Below are 23664 nucleotides of genomic sequence, written 5' to 3' on the forward strand. Positions count from 1 at the left end.
TCCAGTCAGGGGTCCTTGAGCAAGGCACTTAATACGCAACTGCTCCACTGAAGCTGCTCAGTGGCTGACAGTAGAAGATCATAGCTGTTTTTTCCCAGATGTGAATGTGAAGCAGGGTTTAGTTTAAAAAGAGCATGCGTGCTTCATCAACTTTTTCCTGGATAACTGCAGGATTAAAATAAACAAAAACAGAATCACGCTTGTTCTTCTATCCCGTAGGGCAACAAAACAAATAGTATCTGAGAAGCGATAATACTGAAAAGACACTTTGTATCTCAGATGTAATTCAATTAAAATCACCTTGCTGCCTTTGCAAAAGTAATTTCAAATCTCCAAAGAAGCAAAATTTTAATTCAGCACCAAAGCATTCTCTTTTTTTTATCACATTGGAATGGATTGCCACGGCATATTTGTCCTAGCTCTTTGAGGTTCAGAAGCAGATACCATTGAAGGCAATTCTGAGGATTATATTTAGATTTTTCAATTACAGAACATAAAAGTCTTTAATGGTTCTGCTGTCAGCCCCGACGTGATGCCCTTTTTCAAACAATAATATTACTGGGAGAATATATGACTTTAATCAGAAGGAGAACCATTGAGCCATCAACCTTCACTGCGCACTGGTGGAAAAACTCTACAACTTTAGTATGCCATTAGCCACTGTAATTGCCATGGTGATAGATCCAAATTACAACCTGCACAGAAACAATGGACAATAAATAGTTCCTGTCTGCAGTAGGATTGCCACAACACCCGACTCACCCGACAATACTGTACCAGACCAAGTGTCATGATGCTAAGTAGCACCACAGTACCAAGGAAGGATGACTAACACTATCTGTTACCTGACATTCAGGAATATAGTGGTAAATCAAAAGGTGGGTCATTATAATGCAAATATCACCAATATAAAGAGAAATCATTGACACTTTCAGAAAAGCATTCATTCAAGCCTTTTCCAATCCAAGGACCCAGTCTTCATATATATTACATCAGTTCTTATGTATACTATTTTTTTTATGTCATAAAGATGTTTGTCAGCCTAAAAAGGTGCCAAAATGTCTTCTGCACATAAAACCATGGGTTAAATAAGTTAAGGTTTTGATACTTATGATACTTCAGAATCAATATTGTACTGTAAGAGAGTCCCAGGTATTGTACTGTAAGAGTGTGGTATTGTTATACTAATGCAGTATTGAAATAATGTGGAAACCTCATCTGGAACCAACCTCCCACAGTGTGAGGTGATGAGTAATATGCTCACAGCGGAGGCTAATGTGATGTATACTGTACTGCACATGCATGCACACGTGAGTGCATACACACACACACACACACACACAGAGCTCTGCTTAACGTAAGCAAAATATTGTTTCCTTTTTCCATCTCACAATGACACGAATGTAAAGTAAATACACCTGTTAGTCAGCTTGTGTCTATAGAACATGGTGTGAGAAAATAGTGGACAGGTAATCCCCTCTGCACTGCAACCTGCTGTACTCTAAATCCAATTGTGAAGGCTCAGAATTTCAATCGGTAACGCTGCTGAGATTTACTCTATGTATGGGAGTCATAAATAAACATTTCCTCTATGTATTTGATGTTAAAATCTGGAGTTTAAGCAGCGAGCGAGCAGCCTCGCGCTGAATCCTGCATGCTGGCCAATCCGTTCTGAACCCCAGGTGATGTTTACTCAGGCTGAGCCAGCAGCTGCTCACACGGCCCGCGTCAACTCACTCATCTGACGAGGCGAGAGCGCCGTCTCTGACATGCATCTGTCACAGCGGCGGAAAATCTCACCCGCGCTCGCCTCGTCTTGCTCTTTCTCCAACCGTCTCACTCTCTCTTTCTCCTCCTCCTCCTCCTCCTCCTTCTCCTCCTCCTCCCCCTGCAGCATCCGCCTGGCTGCCCGGCGCACCGCCACCATGAGCGAGAGTCGAAGGGAAGCGTTGGCGGCGGCCCCCGTGCCCACCAGCACCTCCGCGGCCGGCGGCAACACCACCGACCTGGCCGGCCCGGGGGCTGGAGAGAAGGACGAGGCCTTCTCCAAGCTGAAGGACAAGTTCATGAACGAGCTGAACAAAATCCCACGTGAGTACGGCTGCTTTCCCCCTGTCCCACGGCGGGATCACGCTGCAAACTATGTGCAGAGTTTTATGCAAGGATCATGTGATTAACGCATACGCCCTATTGAGATTACACATGGTTATTTGTTGTAGTATTACAACATAGACTTCAATTGCGACTGTGATTCACTGACAAAAATGTTTTCATCGAAAAAACTTCCTGGAGATGGCAAAAAATGGGACAAAACAACACTGGCTATAGTTAATACATTGATAATCAGTTGTGGAAAAAGTACTCAAATCCTTTACTTAAGTAAAAGTAGCAATACCATAATGGAAAAATACTCCAGAAAAAAAAGTGCTGCATTAAAAAGTTTACTTAAGTAAAAGTATAGAAGTATCAGCAGTAAAATGTACTGAAGTATCAAAAGTAAAAGTACTCATTCTTTGTGTTGAATTATTGCTGCATTAACCAGTTGTCGTTCTAACTGCTCCATACACTGTTGGGGAGTTTAAACATATTTTATGAGCTTATTGTTTGTTTTGCATGTAAAACCTTATTCTGCAAAGTAACTAGTAACTCCAGCTGTCAGATAAATGTAGTGGAGGAAAAAGTAGAAAATCTCACAAAATGGAAATACTCAAGTAAAGTACCAGTACTTCAACGGCGTAACACGTGACTCAATGGTGATTCAGCAGTGGTTGTGTGTGAGCTTTTGTTGATGACGCACAAGAAAATGCCAGTGAGTATGACCTATGACCTTTGCCGAGGAATTTTAATGAATCAGGAGGACTAGTGATTCACTGCATCTTTCAATTTTATTTTTTTTTGCTTCTGAATACAGTTCAGATCAAAGTAATACCAAGGAATTAAAGCGTTTCATGCATTTAAAGGGGAATATTACCCATTTTAAGGATTCACATACTGTAGATTATTCTTAAAATGGGTGGCATTCCCCTTTAATGGCTCAGGTGGAATTATTATTAAATCGCCTTATGAGAAACAATAATAGCGTTTGAAGTAAAGAATAAACATCTGACAACAACAATTCAAGTGTCTGATATATGATATATGAATAAAATATGAATAGCGGCCTTTACTATTTGCTGTTTAGTTTCCCTGTCTATCTCCCTTGTACTTTGAATCAGCACTGTCTCTTCACACACACAATACAGCACCTCCTGCCCTTTCCTCAACACACAGCCACACGCTTTTGCCTTAAGCGTTAAGCAGCACCGGGTATCTGAGAATACGGGTGTTACTGTGTCATCTGGGATAAAGCGCTGCCTACATATCCGAGGCGTTTGCATTCAGCAGCATCCTAAATATAGACGTGTCCACAGGCTCGTGTGAAAGTAATTCTCGCAAACAGGAACTGGCTCCTGTGGAAGAGAAGCCCTGTGACACCGCTAGTTATATTCCCCTCCTAGAGATTTATAGCGCGGGGAGTCTGATAAGAAACTCCCGCTTCCATCGGGGTGGGGGGGTGGGGGGGGGTTATTTGAACCGAGCGGCATATTTACCAGAGGAAATAAAGCCGTAATTTATATTCAGAGACTTTCATTGATGGAAAATGGGAGCAAATTTCAACTTTGAATAACCGCTTTGGTGCTGAGGGTGGATGAATAGACTCAGCGATGAGGAGTGTACGGAAACTGTACTGATTCCACTATGGGGGTCCTGAGGTTGATGTCCCCTATGGCTCAGCATTGAATGCCTGTCGCTATAGCCATTCATGCCGCTTATGTATGATAGCACTGTGTCATACTATGTCAACAGCTGCGTTTACATGGAGCCTTTTATTCCACTAGTGATCAGAATAGTAGCCCAATCAGAATAAAACTGCCTCATATAAGCACCTCAGTCAGAATGAACTGTCCCATTCCGAATTAAATAAGATACAAATTAATCAAATTAATCAACATAAGCCCATGGTAGAGTGCTGGATTTGGTATTTTGCGCATGTCAGAAACTTTTATTGTGATTCCTTACTGTGAAGCATGTAAACACACACCATGCGATCCTTTTATTTAGCACTCATATAAACACTTGCGGGGGGAATCTTCAATCGGAATGATTTCATTCAGGATGAAAAAAATATGGCTCATGTAACCGCAGCTAATGTTGGCCTAAAGACAGTACATGACTTTCATGTCTTTATTTGGCAACGGAGCAGACAATTCATTACGCTCCCATTATCACACTGTAATCTGGACAAGCACTAATTTAGGGGTTGTTCGGTGTGCCGCAGACAGAAAGGTTGTCTGAGAGCATCCCAAAAAAGCTGGTCCATTATAGAGGGGCTTACATTACTGTTTCCTCGCCTCATCCCCTCGATCCAAAGGGGCGAGTTCGCTCCCCGGCGCTGCCAGCCGGATGATGAATGCCCTCGGACTTGTTTACGCTGTGGAACGTCGATACCGTCTGGAGAGACTCAGGTAGCGGATTTAACGAGGAATATGCGAGAGGAGAAGCTGCAGACTCAGCACACTCGATCTGTTGCAGTTGCAGGAGGTTTTCTAGTGGGTTTCTAAAGCGGCTTTAGCCCGCGGCTTTGTGGCTGAACGCACGGAGCTGTCGCCTTGGCCTAACTTGTTGCTGGATCTCGCATGTGCTGTCGCTCAGGATCTGCAGGACGTGTCCCTGAGCCAGCGATATATTGCCTCAGCCCTGTCTGTTGGCTGACGGCTGCAGCATGCTGTCACACAGCAAGACTTTATTTCAGCCTTTCCATATTTCACTGCCGCTTTTTGGTTTCAGCTGTAAGGGAAAATGGCCTCAAAATAATTTTACATGGAACCTGACCTCTATTTTGTCTCTAGTTTGTAGTTGATTCATAAAGAGATACTTTTGTTATGGTCTTTAGTTCATTACATATTTTTTATTTTTTTTTATTTTGTTCTGATCTGAATTCCTAAAAAGCCCTATTCACTAAGAATCAAACAACTATGTATTGTTTAAGAACTGTTTGAGAATGAGAGAAAATTCATCAGACATGTGTCTCCTCTACACCTGGAATTCAAATGGAAATCAAAGGCAACTAGTGATTATTGAAGTCATTCAACATGATTACATTGCATATAATGTTATAAAGTTCAATGATACCTTCCACAATAAAATGAAGCCTTGTGATCAGTTTGTGAATGAACCTGGCCTTCCACCTCTGGAGAAATACGGGCACACACACACACACACACACACACACGCACACACACACACAGACACATGCACACAGAGTTTATGCGACTACGTAATCACACTAAACCACATTCTGACTTCTCTTCTCTTCTCTTGCCTCCAAGGAAACCAGTGTATTGAATTTCCCAGCAAGTTCTCTAAACACCCAAGGCTTTGCTTCCCAATAACAATTAACCTCTGGACACACAGGCTGTTTGATCCATGACTGCTGGCTCCACCAGCCATTACTCCAAATAACACAGACACGCAGTTGACATTTGAGGAAAATAAATAACGGTGCTCTTTTTCGTTAGTGCCTTTATGCTGTCTAAGGCAGCCAGAGTCTCCAACATTTTAATAAGCCATTGGACCGCAGAAATATCTTAAGTCTTTTCATCTCTCATCTTTTCTTAAAACATCTGAAAAAGTCTCCTAGTGTGGTGAAATATTTTTAAATATCATCTTGTTTCAAGAATCCTTTTGAAGTGTCATTTTCTTTATACTAGTGTAGCGATCTGCCTTTTTTCTGCCTTGTTTCAAGATATTGATGCTTGATTCAAGAAAATTCCTGAAACAAGTGATTGTTAACAAGTACAATCCTTTCACCTTTATACCTGTTTTTTCACTTTTGACAATCGTAGATTTGGGGGAAAAAAACAACAAAAAAAACATGACATTTGTGATTTGTCCCAACGTGTTTCACTTTGCGACGGCACATAGTCAACAGACAGCAGAGTTTATTAAAGAGGATTATGGCGGTGGATCAGCAAAGCTATTCGTCTCTGCCTGCCTGCTGGTCTGGCGACAATCCTTGTTCTCCACTCTCTGCCCTTGCTTTGGAGGCGTTTGCCTGCCATGAGACATCATGAGCCAGACCGGAACCAGACCAGAGCCAAACCTCTTCACAATCCATGGGTGGTTGAAAGAGTTTCGGTAACCTGTTGTCTCGCAAGGTTAGAGATCTTGGCAGCATCGGAAAGTCAGAACAAATCCGACTCCAGTTCCTGCACTAGAACTTTAGCTAAGCATAATGGACATGTCTGTGCTGTATGCAATAATATACCTTCTCTGGTGTCCATACCAGTTCATACCATACCATACCAACACATGAAGAAATAGCTGAATATGAGCATCAGTCCAGGCTGCGGTTTGCCCTGGGTTCATTTTGTTCTGCTAGGCTTTCCAAGCATTAGGAACTGCTTTCTATCAGGTGTCAACATCCATCTTGTTATTATCACTTCCGTCAATTAGAGCCATTGTGGTAGCGAGTCGGAAGATGCTCCCTGCTGCAGTTATTATTGTTTGCTTAGACAACCCACAGTGGGGAAAGGGCGCGGACAGGGTGCTGCTCTTGTAGGCATAACAAGATGTAATGTCAAGGTTAATTGACCAACAGGGCTCTGTCACATTGGATTAGTGTGGGCTGCTGGTGGTGGATATTACCCAGATCCACCATCATACACACACACACACACACACACACACACACACACACAGACACACACACACACACACATATACATCACCCTTTTGAAATGGCTCCATTGAGCTCTATCCAGTTCATCAAAACCCTTCTATTGAGAGCCACTTTTTAAGGCTGGCATTAATCTTTATGATGTAAATTCATAGTATTCATCATAGTAAGTCGCATCAAACTAATGAATATGGGGGGAAAATGCTTTTCTGAAAAATTACATTTTGTTTATATTGGTGGATTTTTTTCCTGACTAGTTCACTCACCTTTTTATTTACCACTACATCACTGTATGTAATATATAATATGTAATGTACTACATACTGCACCAGTGGCATGTAGGAACGACTCTTCAAACGGCCACCTATGTTTGAAGGACACAAAAAGTCAGCCAGTAAAACGTGACTTTTTACATAATGCTGGGGCTGCTACTCTTTGACCTCGTTTCGCAGCTCGAAAATGGTATCTGATAAGCTCTTGTGTGGGAGCCAAAAGCCAGCGCTGTGGGGCGTCAGAGTCAAAAACAGTCGGGGTGAGATTTTGCGCCTGAGAAATGATAATGATGTGTCCTATTGCAATGGCTAAACATATAACAACCAGACAAGAAAAAGAGAGATGCCTGAAAAAAGATTGTTGTGGTGTGGGTGCATATCCATTCAGTAACGTTATAAATAAAAGTGAGTAGTGTGATATGGTAGTTTTGTTTCCAAATTTAGGTTACTGTGGCATACTAAACTGTCTTTAGCCACAGCCTCTTTGGTTCTAGTCCCTACTCCAATTAAATTTCTATTCAAACCTGTTGAGTCAGCCAACCTGTAAAAACACAATCAACTGTTCACAGCCCCTGCTGCCCAAGAGATGAGTACTCCCAATATGGCCGCCAGAGGGTGGTTACATCACCTGAAAGCCCTCGATGGTAGTTAATCCTTTAAGGAGTCCAGCTGTGCCTTTGAACAGTGGCAGAAAGATGGCCGACACTCATTGGTATTCACAGTCCCTGAAGCAACGGTGTTTCATTGTGCGGTGAGGAAGTGCTTTGGTTCGCCGCTGTGCCGCGATCTCTTTGGACGGCGGCGATGAAAAATGATTTGAGCCTTCAGGAACAGCAAACATGGATTTCATCATGCGCAACACACCTGTTGGAGGAACTCCATTTTCCATGCAATGTCGTGTGGCGGAACAAGAGATAAGTGCGAGGAGTTGAAGTGGCAGTGCACATGCTGACTGTCTCTCTCTCTCCCTCTCTCTCTCTCTCTCTCTCCCTCGCTCTCTAATTCTCTCTCTCTCGAGAAAAGACACTCACACAATGTAGTTAATTAGGGGATGCTTTTATTGCTTTCTGGGACTCAGGTTCCTTTAATTACGGAACATAGAAGTGTCTTTCAGTGGAAGATGTGCTTGATGAGTAAGATAAAGCCTGGCTTCATGCATTGATTTCCACTGCAACTGGCTAAATGGCATTCCATCAGGCGTTTTGAATGTTGATGACATGCAAATAATCACAGTAGAACGACATAAGCATTTGGAGTTATTATGATAGAAAGAAATTCTGAAAAACACAGATACAGTACAGCAGTGTAGATCATAAAAATTTAAATGCAACTGATTTATGAGCGTATTTATTTTGACGGTTGCGTTAATGCATTAGCTGCATAATGCTTTTATCAGAGCTTTCATTTGAAAAAATGTCACCGTTCCACAGTTGCTTTAGAGGGGTGATTGCTTATCAATGCGGTTTGCAGGCTTGAAATATGAACCTGCCACATCTCCGACACTTCCATTAAAAGATAGCCTCCTTACCTTACCTTATGTTTGCATGTGTGTGTGTGTGTGGGTGTGTGGTAAAAATGGCCATTCCAATGCTGGAATGTGCTACAGTATCCTCAAACGTATCAGTCTCTGGCAAATGTTCCTGTTTTGGCCAAGGTTAAAAGTCTTTTTTCTCTCTCTTATATTCAGCCTTAAACCTGAGGCTTTACTGTCAGCAAAATTTCAGAAAAAAAAAAAAAGAATCCCAAAAAAGAACTGGAGATGGGGATGTCATGTCACCACAGCTTATTTTTCCACAAAGTGAATCAAGCTTGCACTGACCATAAACTTAGGTTTACGAAAATGAGCAATGACCTACCTGTTAAATTAAAGATTTAATACTCAATGTCTGACCACTCATATGTATGGCATCATGCTAAATAACAAAAAAACATGATTCACAAATTTACGGGAGTAATTCAATCAGTTTACTGTATGTATGCAAGGTAAAAAAAAACCCTATGAACCATAACTGACAATACCCACAGTTTATAATCAGCAAAGTAGAGTCATCTGCATATAGTTTTAGGTTTCTAAGGGAAAGACCAGTGGTTTGGGATGACTTGTTGTAAATGGTGCACATCCAGTGTTACCTCCATTATCACACCGCCCTGAGGCAAGGCCAAAGTCGTAGATCCCAAAGTTATTTTAGAGCATCACTCACTGTTTTTCCTTGGAGGAGAGTGCTTATTGATTTTGTCAACAGAGCATTGATTTTTCTCCTCTCGCTCCCCTCAGACCTCGGCAAGGGAACCACAGCTGAATGCTGCTGAGCCAAAACCCAAGAGTGATAGACTGTAATATACTTTTCTGTTTTGATGGGTCTTTCTTGTGTTTTTCAGATAAAGTCTTCAAAAGAGGACAAAAAATAGAAAAAATAGTTTGATTGAAGTTTGACCTATAATAGTTTATCTTTTTGGGTTTTTTTTTTTATTCATCAGCACTTTTGTGTTTGTTCCTAGGATGACTCATAGCATATATATTGTGGGATTTTTGGCTGGACCGCAACAGTGGGGCCAGCCCTACAAACGCGAATGTCTGTCACTGACTGACTGAGTGACTGAGTGACTGAGTGACTGAGTGATCAAGTTACACCATTGGTCGGCCGTGGCATGTGGCACATCATAGCGTCACAGAGCCAGAAATGTAAGTTTCGTTTTCTCCGCCGTCTAGTTTCTCCGCTGAGATTGGGAGCCCGTTTCTCCCACACAGTAAGCAGGCTGACCAATATCATGGATGTAAGCTGAAGCTAAAGTAGAATCTATACCTGAAATCCTCTGTTCTGTCGGGGGAGAGAGACACACAAACAAGCATGGAGGTTTCATCACGCCGAGAGCTTATTGCCGACCTTCCCGAAGTTTCCCGGGGGCACGGTTCCGGCCAGTGCCACTAGCTGGGCGCCGATTTGTTCCCGATGATCCGGCCGAGATTTCGGCCGGGGTCCCGACGACGATGCGCCCCCGGTGTCCGGCGAACAGCGTTTTCGGCACCGACGGGTAACAGAGCGCCTGGCGCTTGGATTGGCAGGATCAGTGCGGGCCGTGGGTGGAGACGACAGCGGTGGAGAGAGAGACGGGACGCGCTGGAACAATCAGTATGGATGTATGGACTATTATTCTGTATTAGCAGTCTACAGCCAGGGGTTAAAGTGGGTCGGAACGATCCGGAACGGCGTTCCGGCACCTTCGATTAATAAATAAATAAATCTGATTGGCAGTTTCATACATAATAATGACAAGCGAGTTCACAGGGCTGCCAACTCTCACGCATTGACCGAGAGACTCACGCAATTGACATTTTTCACACGCTCTCACGCCACAAGTCTATTTTCTCACGCAGTGAAGAACAAATTCATAACTGATAATGTCGCAACGTGAAAAAAGGAAACTGACAGCAGGACAGACGAGACAGAGCAGCACAGTGCAGCAGAGAGTTATTCAGACCATCTGAATAGCGAGAAATATACACAAATTATTATATTATATTATTATATATATTATATTATTATTATATTGTAATTTATTCCCATGCATGCTGCTCAGAGTAATCTCACTCGGCAGCTCTTCTGTGTCTCTCCCTCTCCTCTCGCGCTGTGCGCACGCAGGCAGGAGTGAGAGTAAGTTGCTATGGTTACGGGGACGCTCTGTGTCTGTCGCTCTGAAACTTTCTCATGATTCCCAATAATAGGTTTTTTAGGTTAGTATGCCTATGCAAGATCATGAATGTAAGCACCTCAATGCTGTTTCTTGACTTAATCCAAGAGGTTAGGTGGTGTAGAAATGCAGGAAATTTGTTTTAAATTACTATTTTTTTCTGACCCCCCCCCTCCGAAACAGGGTTCCCCCACCTGCCAAATCCCACTTTAACCCCTGTCAACAGCGGAGTTAGTTACACCATTGGTCAACCGTGGCACGTGGCACACTCATACACGGTCCAGCCATATACTAGGTTTTGACCTAGTCTTGTTTTCTCAATAACCACCCCAAAGATGGAGATATTTTCCAATATCATATATTTTTCAGATATTAAGTAGTCCAAATTGCCTCAGTCACCAGTGTTCCCTCTGTCTTTCACAGTGGTAAACACTTACAACATCAAAACATGATGCCAAAATTGGCTGATTTGTCTGTTTGTATTCCACTCTACAGAAAGGAGGTGTGGGCTGCCAGGTGTTTGATGTCTTATAAGCAGAAGCAATGATTATGGCTCCTGAAGGGTGAAGTCTGTTGCTGGGTCTCTCCCCTCATTATTTTCAGCCCATCTGGACTTTCTGCCATCTCTCTGATACTTTTAACAAACCACTTCTCCATCCATCATCCATTGTGTGTGTGTGTGTGCGTGTGCGTGTGCGTGTGCATGTGCGTGTGTTTGTGTGTGTGTGTGTGGTATGCCTATGTGTATGCCTCAGGGAGCACTGACTATTGTTTAGATAGGTGTCACAGTGTTTTGCAGCTGGCTGTTTGGCCCGTCACTGTGTTGTGGAGCTGAGTGGCTGCCATTCTGCAGGTGACAGAGCTTACTGCCTGTTGTCCAATTTAGTCCAGTCAGGGCCGTATACAGTACAACTACAGTGGAGGGGGAAAACAACTACTAATTTTCTCCTCACAATAAACTATGCATTTATGATATATCCATATGTAAGCAGAATATTGGGAGTTTTAGTACAAACATTTCTCAGAGGCAGAGCTGCTCAGGAGGCAGAAGTAATCTCATTGGTTGAGGTAAACCTCAGTGGGCGGAGCCAAAGAACCACAGTTTTTCTGTCTAAGTAACATTAGACTGAAGCCCAGTGAAAAAGGCAAGAGGTAAGACAGGAGGACGCTAATATTATGTAGCCTAGCGCTCTGGCTACTGATTGAAAAATGCAATCTAGCCAAACTAAATGTGTTCAATAGCCATACTAGGTAACTTCAAACTATAAACTGTAAATATCAAGGTAAGCTAGTTAGCTAGCTGCTGACCTTCCAAGATTCAAAAAACTGTGGTTCTTTGGCAAGGCCCATTGAGGTTAAACTCGATCAATAAGAGTGACCAAGAAATGTTTGTATAACTAAAACTCCAATATAACAATTCTAAGCATTGGATCTCAACACAAAATACTTATTTGCCACTCTTGTATGACATGAATCTGCAGCAACACAGAAGCCAAGAGCATTTGAACAAGGTGTGTCAAAACCCCATGAACCCGTTTGGCGGTAGTGCATCATTGACTTGTCACGGTCGTACCGCCGGTAATGCCTCTCAAGCTCACCCTGCAAAATTACCACTGCTCTCAGTCCCAGCAAATCCTGTGTTGCCGGTGATTGCCGTGAAAGTGTCAGTTGTCTGAGAATCTTTTGTTTAAATGGCAAGTGGAAAATGCCAACATCTGTTATTTCCACTAAATTGGCTGAAGCTGTTCAGTCAGGCATCATCCTGCTAGTCAGGACCAATCGTTAGAAGTCTGCCACATCTAGACTGCCGAGCACAGACCGAGGTGCTGATTCTGTGAGCTAACTACAGACACATTTTATATCTCCCTCTGCCTTTGTCTCACCTGCCAATTGTGGTCATTAGTTGGTACAGCTTTGGCTCAGATGATGGCTTGGCCCAGTTTACTGAAATGGTGCCTTCTTATCTGCAGACTCAACAATGTTTTATCTTATTTGCACTCATAGTCTAATCTCAGCTTTGTGCCTATGTGTTCCCTCCCCAGTACCATCATGGGCCATCGTCTCTATTGCCTTTGTGGCCATCATCCTGGTGTTAGCATGCTGCTTCTGCATCTGCAAAAAATGGATATTCAAGAAGAAAAACAAAAAGAAGGGCAAAGACAAGGGCAAAAATGCCATCAATATGAAGGACGTCAAAGATGGAGCCAAAACCGAGGTAAAGACTTTGAACTACTGCCACTTAACATTATTGTCTTCAAGACATACAGAAAAATATCCCTCTTTACACTTATTTATACTGTACTTATTGCCAAGACAGTGTTTAATTTGTTCTTGCTGCACCATAACTGCACTATGTTGTGCTGCAAGTTCAATAATCAGTGTTATTTATCCATAGGGTAGATCTAAAATATATCTAATAATATTCAGTAATGTTCAGTTTTTTGCTACGTGTTACAATTCCACAAATTGATTCCTTTTAGAATTTCAATTATTCCCATAATGCTTCACCACAGATATAGCCATCAATAATTCCCAATTGCCACCACTGTATATATTTTGTATGTATTATGTATTCAATGTTCCCAAGGAGATACATATAGTATTACTTTCATGTATACTTTTTTAGATGAGCTTTCACCATTTAGTTGAAAAAGAAAGACATTCAATCTAATTACAGGACAGTTTATGGAAGCCTGCCATTAAAATGGCTTCAGATTCAAGAGAGAGTATTGCAATCTCTCATTTTTTTCTCCTACTTTCTGTTCCTGTGAGTGTTTATTTTTGTCATATGAAGACCTGTTCACTCGTTTTAGAGTGCTGAGTAAGGTTTGCCGTGTAATGAAGTGGTATCCACCCAGAGAAATGACGTCACCAAAGCACAGAGGAGAGGGAACTAATTGAATTCTCCCTTTAAGCAATACGACACGTGAAACACTGACACTTTAAACCCAGATAGTACACTAATTGGAGCATCTTTATACTGCTGTCCTTGGTGGAATCATTTACAAAGTGTGTTTTAATTTGCTGCAACACCTCTCCCATCAGAGGTAGATGCCGAATTGTATGACAGAGACCACTTAAAACATTTTCATACTTCATTAGACTCACTTCCTTGTAGAGGAAAGCTATAAATTAAGACCTAAGTGCAATATTCAAGAGACTCCTCTGTATTTTCTTCTACTTCAGTGATTAAAAATGAAGGGAAAGGCACCTGGGAACTCAAAATGCTACAGTACATCACCTAAGCTTATTACACCAGTAGAGTTGCCATTATGTTCCTCAGAAACAATATATGGCTGCATTGGTTCAATCCAAACTTCTGAGTAGAAGACCACAGTTATTGGTCATCCTCATTACAAGTCACAGCGGTCAGTGGAGCCTGCTGCTCCCGAGGCAAGCGGTCATTTCTCCTGGTGTGCCCAGACTCTGGTGTGTTAACTCCTGTGTGTGGTTGTTTTAATTTGTGTTTCTTCCTTCTATGTCCTCCTTATCTGTGTTGTGTCTGATGACTGTTCGGGATGGTCACTGGCGGTAGGTTCCTAATTGCTGTTGGATCTTCTTAAGCCTGCTGCTCTGACGTTTTTTTATAGCCTCTTGACAACGACTTACTCCCGTAGAACCAAATATATGTAACTATGCATACAGTACATGTATATCTATTGTATATATGTGCGTAAAACCTGCATATGCACATATATATGTATGAAAGAAACACTGGGTGCGCTTTGACAAGGTTGAACCACATTGATTTCTCTGCCAGGTTAAAGTCTCCTGCCTTTTGAGTCTTTGATTTACATTTCAAACAAGTGCCCATGAGCAAATGTAGAATGATTGAGAGGCTCTACAAGTAAATCGTCTTTTGAAACTGGTGATGAAAGGGAAGCTTTCCACGTAGCATTTGCATTCACATCTGTGAAGTCAGGCAAGACGGATCATGCCCTTTCTGGAACACAGAGGCATGAAAGTTGGATTAACCTTATAAAATCTTATTAAAAACACTCTTTAATGTGGCTAATAATTGGGGCCTTTTCCTTCCTCAATCATTTTACCTGCTCTACGTTCCACCTACTTTATAAATGATAAATCCTGCAGAATCATTAAATGGGACACTGTTGAGGACTTGTACCTTAAAATCCCCCTTCCCGCCCAGTGAGGCTCAATGGAAGCCCATACTTTGGAAAGAAAAACCACAAACCATTCAATCAGGACGCGCTCGCAAAAGGCAGAGACCAAAAGGCTCAATGGAAGTTCAAATCGAATCAATGTTGTTCAGCCTTTTGCTTTCACACAAGCAACCTGACAAAACTAATAGGAGCAGGCCCTGATGTACATTACAACCCCTCTTACCAACACCTACCCACCCACCGCTGGCATGATGCTTCTAGCTACCATCGGCGTAGGGGGGTAACATAACAGCTGAGGGTTATGATGACAATGCGACTGTGTGTCTGAGGGCGTAACGAGACTTGGGGAATGGGGGTCACATGAGAGCACCGGTTTGTACTACTGAGAATGCTCTGCATGCAAAACCAAAGAGAGATCTTGGAAGGCAACTTTTGACGCTGAATGAATGACCTTGAGAGCTAGTTTTTGCCTCTTCAATCGCATGCGTTCTTATAACAAACTCCTCCACTCCCTTGACCCACCAATGCCACCACCTGCTACCCCCCCTGCCCCCCACCACCACCCCCCACCCTCACCTCAATACCAGGCTAGCGAAAGGGCAACGTCACTTCTCTCACTCTCTGCCATTTCCGACATTTCCCAGTTGATATGTGTTTTTGCCAGAGACTTGATCTGCCTGAAATAACATCAAGGGAATTGTCTTACTGTGATCTTTCCGGAAGCATCTCTCTCTCTCTCTTTCTCTTTCTCTTTCTCTTTCTCTTTCTCTCTCGCTCTCGCTCTCTCTCTCTCTCTCTCTCTCTCTCTCTCTGTCTCTGTCTCTCTGTGTCTCTCTACCCCCCCTTCCTCTAATGCCTGCCCATTGCTCTCATCTCTGGCGCCATCATTTGATCTTTCCTCCTTTTAGACAAAAACGCCCACAGTTTGATAGAAAAGCATCATCAGGGGACCAGGCCCGAGGCTTTAGTGCATCACAGAGCATGTCCTGGTGTTAACTGCTGTGGTGTTTTAGTGCTTGCTCCCCCCCCCTCCCACAAAAAAGAAAAGAGTGGCAGCTTTTACAGGAGTAGGTCCGCTGGCAGGACCTGGGCGGGGCACGGCCGGCTGGGCGCCGGCACCAGCGGCAAACAGACGACACTGACTCTTGGTGGGTGTCTCCTTCAGGCCTTGAAGGATGAGGATGATGCGGAGACAGGGCTGACCGATACGGAGAAAGAGGCCGAGCCCAAGGAGGACGAGAAACTGGGCAAATTACAATACTCCCTGGATTACAATTTCACCGAGAATACGGTAAGGATCCGTTCTCCGAATCGCTCTCACTGTGTGTCGTTGTTGCAAAAGGTCCTCCTTCGTAAGTATGGTCACCCCCAGCCTCTGTGGTGGTCCGACTTATCATCTCCCCATTGTAAACCGCTCAGGGTAAACGGGACCCTACCCAGGTTTTGCACAACATTCTCCCTTTGCTGTATTACCATTGCCGGAACTGCTGTCTGGTCACCGGAGCTTCGTAGCAGTCACACGGGAATATCATGGTGGTTGAGTTTGTGTATTTGTCGCTGAGTCATGTAAAAGATAGTCTTGGGATTTGGTTCTTTTCTTTCTTTCTTTCTTTCTTTCTCTCTCCTTGATTGAAAACAGTCCCCACAGAAATCCATCTGTTTTCTTTTCCAGCAAGTGAGTTTTAAAAAGCAGAATGAGGAAGCACATCAACTTCCCGCCGCCAGATGTTGTGTGACAGATAATAGAAGCGGTGCGTGAACGCAGTGCTGTCCCTCACTGGGCTAGCTAACTCCCCATTATAAACAGAACTGACAGGCTGAGATTACAAAGTAACACTCACCGCTCCTACACACACACACACACAGTCGCACACAAAAAGTCAAACACACTGGCAGACATACACCACCCTCATCCACACATAAAACCTTGGTCCATACAAAACTATTCACACACAGTGACATACTGAACCCTGGTAAGGGTGTTCTCATCAATGGTTCAAACAATAGTGCTAATTGTAGGAATATCCATTGCAATTAATATTCTTTCGTAATTAATCTGTGCAATACTCACACTTGTGTGAATTATACAGTCAATAATGATAAAATTCAGACCTGCATGCATACCATTACTGTTCAATTGTGCAGGTCCTCATTTCTTTTAGAGCAAAAATTGACAATAAAAAAATTAGTCATTTTGTAAAAAGGAATATTATGGAGCAAATATTCCATTTCACAGACTTGATCTGTCATGTAGTGGGGAGGCAGTGACAGGCTTTTCTATGAGGCTCTTGATTACACTAGTAATAAGTTCCACAGTGGCGCTCCAGTGTAATGAATGGATGACAGTTTTCACAGTATGTGACAGTGGCCTCGGTGCATCGGGCTCAGTTCAGCGGCTGCCTCTGAAGTTACAGTGGCTCACAACAGGCAGACCTAGAAAAGCAAGGAGCCAGCCATCCACCTGACCTACTTTCATCTTGGTGACGGACATAGTCCAGAGGCAGAGTGGCCTCTGCTCAAATCCTTTGTCCTCAGGCTTTGAGGCCAGTGCAATCAGCATGAATACTGTAGACCTGCTGGAGGAAGAGCGACACAGATGATTGGTGTAACGCCATCATCCTCTATAGAGGGCTAAGAGACAGGCCAGGAACTGTGTGTGTGTGTGTGTGTGTGTGCGTGTGTGTGTGTGTGTGTACCAAATATCCCCTACCATTGAATAGGTGGGGTGGGTGGCCCTGTGTTAAAAAGCTGCTAACCCACCTGAAAGAATTTAATTTGTATGGGTTTCAGTGGAGAGTTTTAGTGTCCATGGTCTAAATGCTGTTTCAGAGGCTTTTCCACCCTGACAAGAATAAAATTCTTGTGTGTGTGTGTGTGTGTGTGTGCACGTGCATATGTGTGTACATGTTTGTGTGTGTGTATATGGAGGGCAAGGATATCAGGCTGAATGAAGACAGGCAAATGAAAGTCAAGGCCCACATGGCACAAAGTCTCAGTTTGCTTCTGCCTGTTAACCATCACAAATGGCTGCTGCCCCTGGTCTTGATGATACTGGGCTTATACACTAATGAGAGCAAAGGTTTTGTAAAAGATCTAAATCACTGCGGGAAGAGCGAGGCAGCTACATCAGGCAGATACACAGCAAATGAACCACAAAGAGCCTCCTCAGCACAGCAGGAATGGAATTATAATGTCATTCCTACTTTCAACATCATTACCATATTCATTGGTCTTTTTGCGGGTCAAGAGCAGGCTTATTGCATTGTGCATTGTGTCCAGTCAGAATATGTGAATTTCAAACTGATTATTACAAAGGGATGCATTTCAAAACATCCATTTTATTTATTTATTCATATTTTAGAACTTCTCTTAGGATGTTTATCTCTGAAATAGAGCTCGAGCATAAAGCTGCTGCAGTAAAAAGTGGACTATGGCACATCGGTCTATTTGGCTGTAAGCAGTCTTCTTTTGAAGTGTGCATTGTGTGTGTGTGTGTGTGTGTGTGTGTGTGGCCTGTGGAGTTGTCAGACCAGGGCCCTGATGTATTAGGACAAAGCCCTCCAAGATAAGCTGCCAAAGGCTGAATCACCATCCTATACCCATTCCGGTCAGTGCACTGCCCACTGGGCTGAGCAACTGTGCACAATAACACACAAACACAGAGGGGTTATTACCAGCAGCCCTTTGTGATAGGGCCCTAGCCCTTTGTTAAATATAAACATCCACACAGATGTGCAAACACACAACCACAGTTGTCTTTGTTACAGATTCTGTGGTGTTTCAACTTTTTGTCTAAAAGATAAGATCATGGTCAGGTGTTGAAAATCATCATAGTATTTACTCAGTTGCTTAGAATAATCATGTTAGACTGACTTTGTTGTCCATGAAGGTGGAAATTTACCTTTCCCACACACACATACAGTTTTAAAAAGAACATTCAATACATACTACAGTAGTTGAAATGAAATGGCAGCAGCAAGCAAATTACCATATTACATAAAGTTGTAACTGTGCAAATAAGTCACTTATTGTAATTTCCTGTTTGAATGTCAGCCATAATGTCACACAGCATCAGGAAAGATACAACTGGCTGAAGCAGCAACCTGTATATCAACATTTCAAACAGCTTCCTGCTCTAATCTCCTCCCAAGCATCAGTGCAGCTCCCTGTAAAGATGGTGTGACACGCTGTGTCTGACACAGACTGTGCTGATGGCCAGGCGGAAATCAAATGGACAGCATGCAAGGATGAATTGCTACACTCTGATCCAGCTACCGCTTCACAGCACCACAGTGCAAAACATAAAATTATATCGTTACACTTGGGCTTGGGTAAGTGACAGCCAGAATAATTGTACATATTTCCTTTGCCTTCTGAGATATGCATCTATTTTACAGCAAGTAATCCTGATAAGCTACATGCAAGTGTGCAATTTTAGAAATTATATTTTGGTCAAAGAGCCCCATCCAAATTATGGCAGGAACTTATTTCAGGATTGCGGTGCGGTGTTGTGGTAATGTTAAGGTAATGTTGTGCATAACCTGGGGGTGTCCTGTTGAGCACAATGACAGCTGATGGATGATACTCCATGCTTTTCCATGATGTTCTCTTGTCCGGTGTTGTCTACCTGTATTATCCATGTATGATCCGTGTGTGTGTGTGTGTGTGTGCGTGTGTGTTTGCGTGTGTGTATTTGTGGTGCATTTACATGGTTCCATGGTATTCAACACTACTGTACATCATTCCATGAAGCCCTTTCTCTACTGGAATCTCACCACCATGCTATGTGAGCCTCTTCTTAGCACTGTTAGAGACAGAGATAACATAGGAAATAGTATCTATAGCTGCACCAAACCCATGTTTCAAATGGTAGCGGGGTTGTGTTGACACTTATGCAAGTTACAAGTTGTATGAGGATAGGGTCTTTTAGCAGATTGATCCTAGTTTTAGTTTTGAGTTTTAATTATACAAACATTTGTATAAGGAAGAGCTGCTCTGGAGGCAGAAATAATCTCATTGGTTGAGTTAAACCTAATGGGCGGAGCCATAGGATGTTAGCTAGGCTAACTGGCAAACTTGAACAGCAATGAAGGAACTCTGGTCAAAATATAAATAAAAAATAGAAATGGCAGTGACTTCATTCTTTCATGACCATGACATTCATGATGTTGGAAGGTCAGCAGGCTAGCTAACTAGCTTACCTATAGGCTAGTGTGGCTAGTTTGAAGTTGGACAGTCAGCTAGGAAAACTAGCTAACCTAGCATGGCTAGATACATTAGAATACATGTAGTTTGGCTAGATTGCATTTTTCAGTTAGTAGCAAGAGTGCCAGGCTTCATAATATATTCCTCCTCTCTTAACCCTTTCCTTTTTCACTGGGCTTCAGTCTAACGTTAAAAACTGTGGTTCTTTGACTCTGCCTTGAGGTTTAACTCAACCAATGAGATTGTTACTGCCTCCAGGGAAAAGACATAAATTAATGCTTTTATGAAAATATAATTGTTTTTTGTTGATATTGGTGGTTGTTTGCCTAATGATGATCACCCACTGGAGGTCATAGTTTGCCCACCTTTTTATTTACCATTATCAACCACTATCACTGGTTGCACGACACAGGAAACCCACGCAGCCTCTGACAGCTGTAGCTCCATGGCTGAGTGCCCTGGTCAGCTTCCAGATTGCTGCTTGATGGCTGCCTGATAGGAAGTTGATTGACTGACTAGCCGGGCCTCCTGAGAGGCCTTTGAGGAGGGGCTCTGACTGGCAGGTCAATCAGCCTCCCAGGCCCCCCAGTGTGGTTATCAATTATCAGAGAAACAGGCCTCTCATTCCTAGCCTGACACGCCCTGACCTTTGCTACCACCAGGCTGTAAGTTCATAGCTTTCTGATATTGACACCAATTCGTAGAAAAATCATCTTTAAATCACCGTTACGAAAGAGTGATTACTCACAGAGAAAAGCAAAGGACATGAGTAGTATTGCAGTAGGGATGAGGAAATATTTGAAGGCATGGGATTAACCAAGATCTGGATGCTCTGTTAGGATGGTGGTGGGATGACAGGTTGTGATGCTGTTGTCGAGTTGTAGAGAGTCTGACTTGTCTGCCCTCTCTTTCTACCCATCCTCTTTGTCCCTCAGCTCATAGTGGGGATCATCCAGGCTGCAGAGCTGCCCGCTATGGACATGGGCGGCACCTCCGACCCGTACGTAAAGGTCTACCTGCTGCCAGACAAGAAGAAGAAGTTTGAGACCAAGGTCCACCGGAAGACCCTCAACCCCACCTTCAACGAGCAGTTCACCTTCAAGGTACAGCTCATACTGAGAAGTTTGAGTGAAAGTTACATGTATTACTACTGAATGCTCAAAAACATTTGTGCAACTCAAGCATTGTTTTGTAACAGGAGGTTTTTTGGTTCCACTGACAATCTGATTTGCATGCAGTGGTGAATTCTGGGAAGGTGTGGAGACAGCAACCAGCTGGCACATTAACAAGCTCCTGACAGAATATCTCACACACGCACACACTCACTCACACACACATACACACACTGAGGCTCACTGTGATTGGGATTAACACAGGCAGATGCACCGGTACACTCTGGCCTTGCCTTGGCCATAATGGATGCATGGCTGTTGCTCAGCAGTGGGGAAAGTTGTGTTATTCACCCAGCAGTGAAGAGCGCAGGTGTTTGGCATAAGTTAAGCATAATTTGATGTGATATGCGTCTTAACGCCAGGTTTATTTGTGTCATTTTTTCTGATACTTAATTCCAAATGTGTGATGTATCCTGCAGAAACAGGACAGGTGATTATAAGCGGTGGCAACACGGGAAAGCATGAGTGACGAGTTTGTGCAACAGTGTCAAGGACAAAACGGGGAGTCTTATCTCTCCCTCACTTTTTATTTATTTATTTATTTTTTGGCCATGTTCTAACAAGTTACTTCCATTTAATGAATTTTGTCTCAAAAAACAGCTCAATTGAAGGCTCAATCAAGGATCCCAGGATCTAGACCAGATAATGCCGTCTATCAGGGACAGGGTTGAAAAGACAGCGATTGATTTGGAGCCAGAAGCACCCCACCACCCCCCAAAATACACAGACCTCTGTCTCTACTTGACATGCAATTACCTTTTGGATATATGCACCACAAACGTCTTGATCCAGTGGCAATATGAGCCAAAAGAATGGCAATATGTCAAAAGAACTGCTGATGCTACTCATTCTGTTTTCAGGTAAGATCTTACCAAGGTTGAAGATCCTCTGAATTTAAAGGAGAAAGAAGTCTAAATAAGATTTTTACCTCTCCATAGCACAAAATGACCATAATATATCTGCGGAGGGTTGATAGGGTCATTGATCAATACCAGCGACTCAGCGATTACTTGTCCAGATGCTGAGATTTCTGGCTTTCAACCTACACTCTTGTTTTGGACCAAAAGTTCCCTTCCACTATTGTCATCTCCCCCAGGTCCCCTACGTCGAGCTGGGAGGCAAGACGCTGGTGATGACGGTGTACGACTTCGACCGCTTCTCCAAACACGACGCCATCGGCGACATCAAGGTGCCCATGAATAAGGTGGACTTCAGCCACATAACGGAGGAGTGGCGGGATCTGCAGAGTGCTGAGAAGGAGGAGGTAAGGGTTCTGCAGTCGGTGAAGGTAGACACACACTCAAAAAGTTCAGTGTTCCTGGAACATTGGATTTGAGCAGGTTCAGAATAATTTCCTGGCATCTTTCTTTCCATGTCAAGGTGTAGATTATGGTACACTGAGTAGTTACTGCTTCGTTTATCAGACAGTTTTCATGAGTGCTTGTATAAGTGATATCACAATAATGATTTTGCTGTGTTCAGCAAGCCAGCAAGCTTGAACTGCAAATGCGGCGCCGTGGCTGATGTAATCCATCTCCCCTGGAAATGTCACTTAATCAGATGTCCACACTTCCCCTTCAATTAATAGAAGTGTGACTTTCCAGGCAACAGTTCAGGAGATTCAATTTTCATGGTAAATGTCATGGCATATAGCATGTGTTGCCAGGGGAACCTCATTTTTAGCATTATGGTGGCTTGATTTAAAGGTTAATTATAACAGTGTTGAGTGGCTGGCGGTGCTGTTTCAGCTGAAGGGCATCACTGCACCGCCTTCACATTTGGTCACACAGCTGCACTTGACAATTTTACACAAGGCTTGAGCCACTGTAGTGATGCCTCTCAGTGTTACTGCTCACTAGAGGGCACTTGCACAGGAGGACCGGTGGAAATTGCCACTTTCTACCTTGCAACTAACTACTAAACTATTGAAATATTAACATTAATCATAATGTGACACCAAGCAGTGATTGGGGATGTCTAGAAGTGACAATACACTGATCCATCTGTCTGAAAAGTTCTAGGAAGAACTTTTTCAGATGATGTGACAGTGCAGAATTCACGGGAAGCCTCAGTGGCTGCAAATTACACCTGCCAAGGTCAAAAGGAGTCTCTCCCTTGGCAGCCCAACTCCTGTACCATTATAGTGAAGGTCACAACCTGTTGCTTTATCCAGGTATTGGTCACAATCAAAACCCATTGATTTGTTTTGGGGTTTTTTTGCCCTTTATTTAACCTGGTAAGTCTTACTGAGATTAAGAACCTCTTTCTCAGGTCTCTAACCAAGAGAGCAGCATCAAGACAAACATTAAAATTGTACAATCATATAATCAAGGAGCAAGGTAATGCAACGTATGAAATCAAAATAGCATAAAAATCAATAAAAGAGAGAAACAAAGAAAAAATCTTCTCTAACAAAGCAAAGATGAGTCTGTAATGACTCTCCTTCATAATCAGTTTGAACTCACCAAGAGAGACTGGCTCTT

The 23664-nt window shown here is 43.0% G+C and overlaps 1 protein-coding gene across 2 annotated transcripts in view; it reads left to right on the top strand.

Annotated features, from left to right (window-relative positions):
* The window catches only part of LOC139651213 (synaptotagmin-1-like), a 70801-nt gene that overhangs the window by 33925 nt on the left and 13212 nt on the right, over positions 1–23664 (top strand). Inside the window, exons 2-6 of one of the 2 annotated variants that reach the window (XM_071528072.1) lie at positions 1895–2091; positions 12723–12895; positions 15970–16095; positions 20945–21112; positions 22278–22445. In XM_071528072.1, coding sequence (XP_071384173.1) covers positions 1926–2091; positions 12723–12895; positions 15970–16095; positions 20945–21112; positions 22278–22445 — 801 coding nt within the window. In that variant the 5' untranslated portion in view covers positions 1895–1925. The remainder of the gene's footprint in view (positions 1–1894; positions 2092–12722; positions 12896–15969; positions 16096–20944; positions 21113–22277; positions 22446–23664) is intronic. The other variant, XM_071528071.1, reaches the window with a different exon arrangement.

Source organism: Centroberyx affinis, unplaced genomic scaffold, assembly GCF_046629955.1.
Source record: "Centroberyx affinis isolate AG114_WGS23_722 - 3 ecotype Tasmania unplaced genomic scaffold, CSIRO-AGI_Caff_v1 ptg000120l_1, whole genome shotgun sequence".
NCBI lineage: Eukaryota > Metazoa > Chordata > Actinopteri > Beryciformes > Berycidae > Centroberyx > Centroberyx affinis.